Source organism: Pochonia chlamydosporia (assembly GCF_001653235.2).
Source record: "Pochonia chlamydosporia 170 chromosome Unknown PCv3seq00012, whole genome shotgun sequence".
NCBI classification, from domain to species: domain Eukaryota; kingdom Fungi; phylum Ascomycota; class Sordariomycetes; order Hypocreales; family Clavicipitaceae; genus Pochonia; species Pochonia chlamydosporia.
Window position 1 is genome coordinate 200,191 of NW_019154047.1, and position 4,393 is coordinate 204,583.

At 49.6% G+C, this 4,393-nt stretch overlaps 1 protein-coding gene across 1 annotated transcript; it reads left to right on the forward strand.

The window, feature by feature from the left end:
• Positions 1-613: 613 nt before the first annotated feature.
• On the forward strand, positions 614-3,787 carry VFPPC_18292 (tetratricopeptide repeat domain protein; the record flags this gene model as incomplete). The annotated part of the gene is made up of 3 exons (XM_018294671.1): positions 614-1,358; positions 1,413-2,039; positions 2,088-3,787. 3 exons carry the CDS (start codon positions 614-616, stop codon positions 3,785-3,787), a joined length of 3,072 nt encoding a protein of 1,023 aa, XP_018137106.1.
• Between the last annotated feature and the right edge of the window lie 606 nt (positions 3,788-4,393).

The following is a 4,393-nucleotide window of genomic DNA, read 5'->3' on the forward strand; positions in this document are numbered from 1 at the left end:
CTAACATCCAAAATTGGACTCAATTCGTTGGGATCCACAATGCGCTGCATCCAACCGCCGCTGGGCCAGAAGTACAGTTTAGTAGCTCGAAGTACATAGAGCTAAAGGCGGATCACACAGCCCCACATGACAGTGCGACCCTTCTAGTTCAGTACTTCTCATCGTCATCAGAATACAAACAGAGCTTACATAACGAGATCCAGGGGCTTCTCTATTCCAATCAGGTGTATTATTCCCTTGACTCTCCCCCAAAGTCAGATTCGATCCACATTAGCCCCCGGATCAAATCCTCAGTGCCACACTTCGCCGGTTAAATTCTTGGACCCTAAACTTGTGAATAGCTTCATGAACGGTATTTTGGAACCAGAACTGGGTGTCCAAGATTGTTGCACTCATGTTAACTAATCACGCACGTGACCGTGATGCCATAGAGAAGATGACCAGGCAGACTTCCTCTGGTTTCTTCTGGTTTTGTGCCATGCATGGGCTTGCGGCTGAGCTCATCATACCCCGCACGGGCAGCCTGGTGCCAGTTTCCAATGATGGTGATGATGTCTGCCCTATCCCTTGAAGCATTGCATTTCGCCCAAAATCCTTTCCTTATGGCCTTGCGATGCGACTACTAAAATGCGACGATGTGGGCAACTATAGCCTGACACCAGACCTCTCCTCCGACGATGTTCCGCCGTACGCGATTCTTTCCCACACCTGGGGACCAGACGAGGTTGTCTTCACCGACCTGGCGAAGACGCCAGGTGATTGGCAGCACAAAGCTGGTTACCGCAAGATTGAGCTCTGTGCCAACCAAGCGAGACGACACGGGTTGAAATTCTTCTGGGTCGACACTTGCTGTATCGACAAATCTAATAGCACAGCGCTTCAGACTGCGATCAATAGCATGTTCCGGTGGTATCGCGATGCAAAACGATGCTATGTCTACCTGTCCGATGTCTCTGATCCTTCAACCTTCGGTCGACGGAAGAGCCTGACGCAGTGGGATGATATATTTCGACAGAGCAGATGGTTCACTCGTGGGTGGACGTTGCAAGAGCTCATTGCCCCGAAAACTGTCGATTTCTATTCGAAGGAAGGGGCTTGGCTAGGTGACAAGCGGTCATTAGAGCCTATGATACGCGATATTACTGGCATTCCTGCGAGTGCTCTGCGTGGTACACCTTTGTCCGACTTTACTGTCTCGGAACGCGAGGCGTGGGCACTCGGCCGTCAAACCAAATATGAGGAGGACATGGCGTACTCGCTCCTCGGTATATTTCACGTCCATATGCCACTCATCTATGGCGAAGGGCGAGTAAAAGCACAGAGAAGGCTGCGGGAAGAGGCTCAGAAAGCCATCAAGGGTAAAGCCAACCTAGAGACTAATGGAGATTAGGCTTAAAAACCAACAGTGTTAGGGACACGAACGAACGATTTCTCTGTTACTTTCAGCCTGTCCGAAGTTCCCGAGATACAATATTTTGTCGCACGAAGGAGGGAAATCGCAGAGATGCGCAGAACACTAAGCTCTGATGGAAGCCGTCGTGTCGTTACCCTCCACGGTCTCGGAGGTATTGGCAAAACACAGCTTGCGGTAGCGTACGCAAACCGATTTCGAGATGAATATTCCGCCATATTTTGGTTCAACATTAAAGACGAAGCGTCCATTCAACAGAGCTTCACTAAAGTTGCGAGGCAGATTTTGCACCAACACCCTAATGCTAGTCGCCTCAGCGAATTAGACCTACAGCAAAATCATAACGAGGTAGTCGAAGCTGTTAAAGCATGGTTCAACTCGCCAGGCAACACTAGGTGGCTCATTGTATACGACAACTACGACAACCCGAAGTTGACTAACCGCACAAGTAACACAGCAATCGACATTACTCGCTTCATTCCTATGGCGCATCAAGGCTCAATAATTGTCACGACCCGGTTGTCACAAGTCGATATGGGACATCTAATTCGAATACGGAAGCTTGAATCAACGGACGACAGTCTCAAGATCCTATCATCGACCTCAGGTCGAAATGACCTGCATGATGGTATGGGTTTCGCAGATACTATTAAGGCTCTACTAACAATTGCCACAGACGCGGACGCCAAGAGACTCGTACAAAAACTGGACGGGCTTCCTCTCGCGCTTGCCACGGCTGGGGCGTACCTGAGGCGTGTTTCAATGAGCTTGGCGGACTATCTTCGCATTTACGAGAAATCATGGGCGAGACTTCACATGAGCATTCCAAGCCTTGGTTCTTACGAAGATCGCACATTATGCTCTACGTGGCAAGTCTCATACAAACAAGTCCAGGAACAGAACCCTCTTGCGGCTCATTTACTCCAGTGGTGGGCCTATTTTGACAATGAAGACATATGGCTCGAACTTCTTCAGCGCAAAGCTGAAGACGGTCCGACGTGGATGTCTGACCTAGCAGATGAGCTGAACTTTAATAGCGCGATGGGCACACTGCATGGTTACGGATTTGTCGAGCCACACATGTTCAGTCCAGACATGATCGAATCAAGGGGCTACAGCATTCATGGCTGCTTGCACTCTTGGGCCATTCATATATTGAATCAAGAGGGGGATAGCTATCTTGGCAAGCTCGCAGTAAAATGCATCGCCTCACGCGTTCCGTCAAAGGACGACGCGCAGTTCTGGCTGCTTCAAAGGCGACTTTTGTCACATGCAATGAGGTCTTGCGCCACAATTCAAGGTAGCGATGAAGACTTGAACTGGGCTTTTCACAACCTAGGTGTCCTTTACGCCGACCAAGGCAAGCTGCAAGAGGCCGAGGAGATGTACTTACGGGCGCTTCAAGGGTACGAGAAGGCATTAGGACGAGATCACACGTCAACACTAGACACGGTTAACAACCTAGGTGTCCTTTACGCTGACCAAGGCAAGCTACAAGAGGCCGAGGAGATGCACTTACGGGCGCTTCAAGGGAAGGAGAAGGCATTAGGACCGGACCACACGTTAACACTAGACACGGTCCACAACCTAGGTGTTCTTTACAAAATCCAAGGCAAGCTGCAAGAGGCCGAGGAGATGTACTTACGGGCGCTTCAAGGGAAGGAGAAGGCATTAGGACGAGATCACACGTCAACACTAGACACGGTCCACAACCTAGGTGTCCTTTACGCTGACCAAGGCAAGCTGCAAGAGGCCGAGGAGATGTACTTACGGGCGCTTCAAGGGTACGAGAAGGCATTAGGACAAGATCACGCGTCAACACTACGCACGGTTAACAACCTAGGGAACCTTTACGCCGACCAAGGCAAGCTGCAAGAGGCTGAGGAGATGTACTTACGGGCGCTTCAAGGGAAGGAGAAGGCATTAGGACGAGATCACACGTCAGCACTACAGACGGTCAACAACCTAGGGAACCTTTACGCCGACCAAGGCAAGCTGCAAGAGGCTAAGGAGATGTACTTACGGGCGCTTCGAGGGTACGAGAAGATTATAGAACCCCAAAACATCACGAGATACCGGCCAGCGATCAACACTACGTGGGGTCTAGGGTCCTTGTTACGGACTCAGGGCCAGCTAGTCGAGGCTAGGGCATACTATCAGCGCGCTTACAGTAACCTTAAAGGACTGTTGGGATCGTCGCATAAAGATGTCCAATTCCTACAGAGTACTCTGCTAGACTTGAATCGTACAATCGAGGTTGCCTCCGTTGATGGAGATAGGCCAACGCCAACGCCAACACAATCCAGGAAGAATAGCCGCCGGGAGGCCCTTAAAAAGGTCTTGGGTATTCGCTCGAAGTGGCCATCTCACAGTTAATGATTCCTTCTGTCTTAAGAGGATACCTTGTTCAAGCTTATTCTAAGTTTCCATGAACAAGGGTTAGAATAAGACCATGTGCATTATGGTCTATGGAAATCGTGTTCTATTCAGCGGAGACGCACGTGCTTCATATCCAAAAACGCAACGTATAGGCAACCTACGCCTGATGAGTTCTGGAAAGTATCCTCGTATTGATTTAGGTAGTTTGAAAGCAGGGTCTTTGTACCGGTACTGGCAGCTCATGCTACCTGGATTAGGAATATTTGCTAATGGTGGGACCCCAGCGGTAGGTAGACATGGACGGGAATTCTGTCTTGTAGAAGAAGGTGCAACTACTGTAGTGACTTAGCGAGCATGGTAAATTAGAACGTGAGACCTTTCTTGTTGCTGGGTTCGAGGCGTCTTGATACCACAAGCGGCACATTTAGCTCCTTTTCTTTTCTGCTTCTCTTTTCTCGTTTTTTTGTTGTTGACTGGGGCTGTTCCCTTACCCTAGTTGTGACTGTCAAAGCCAATCGTCAAATTGCACCAGCAACTCCAACCCCAGAAATTTAGTGTGCCAATGGAGAGGTCGAATGCGACCCAAAAAGGACTATTTCAGGG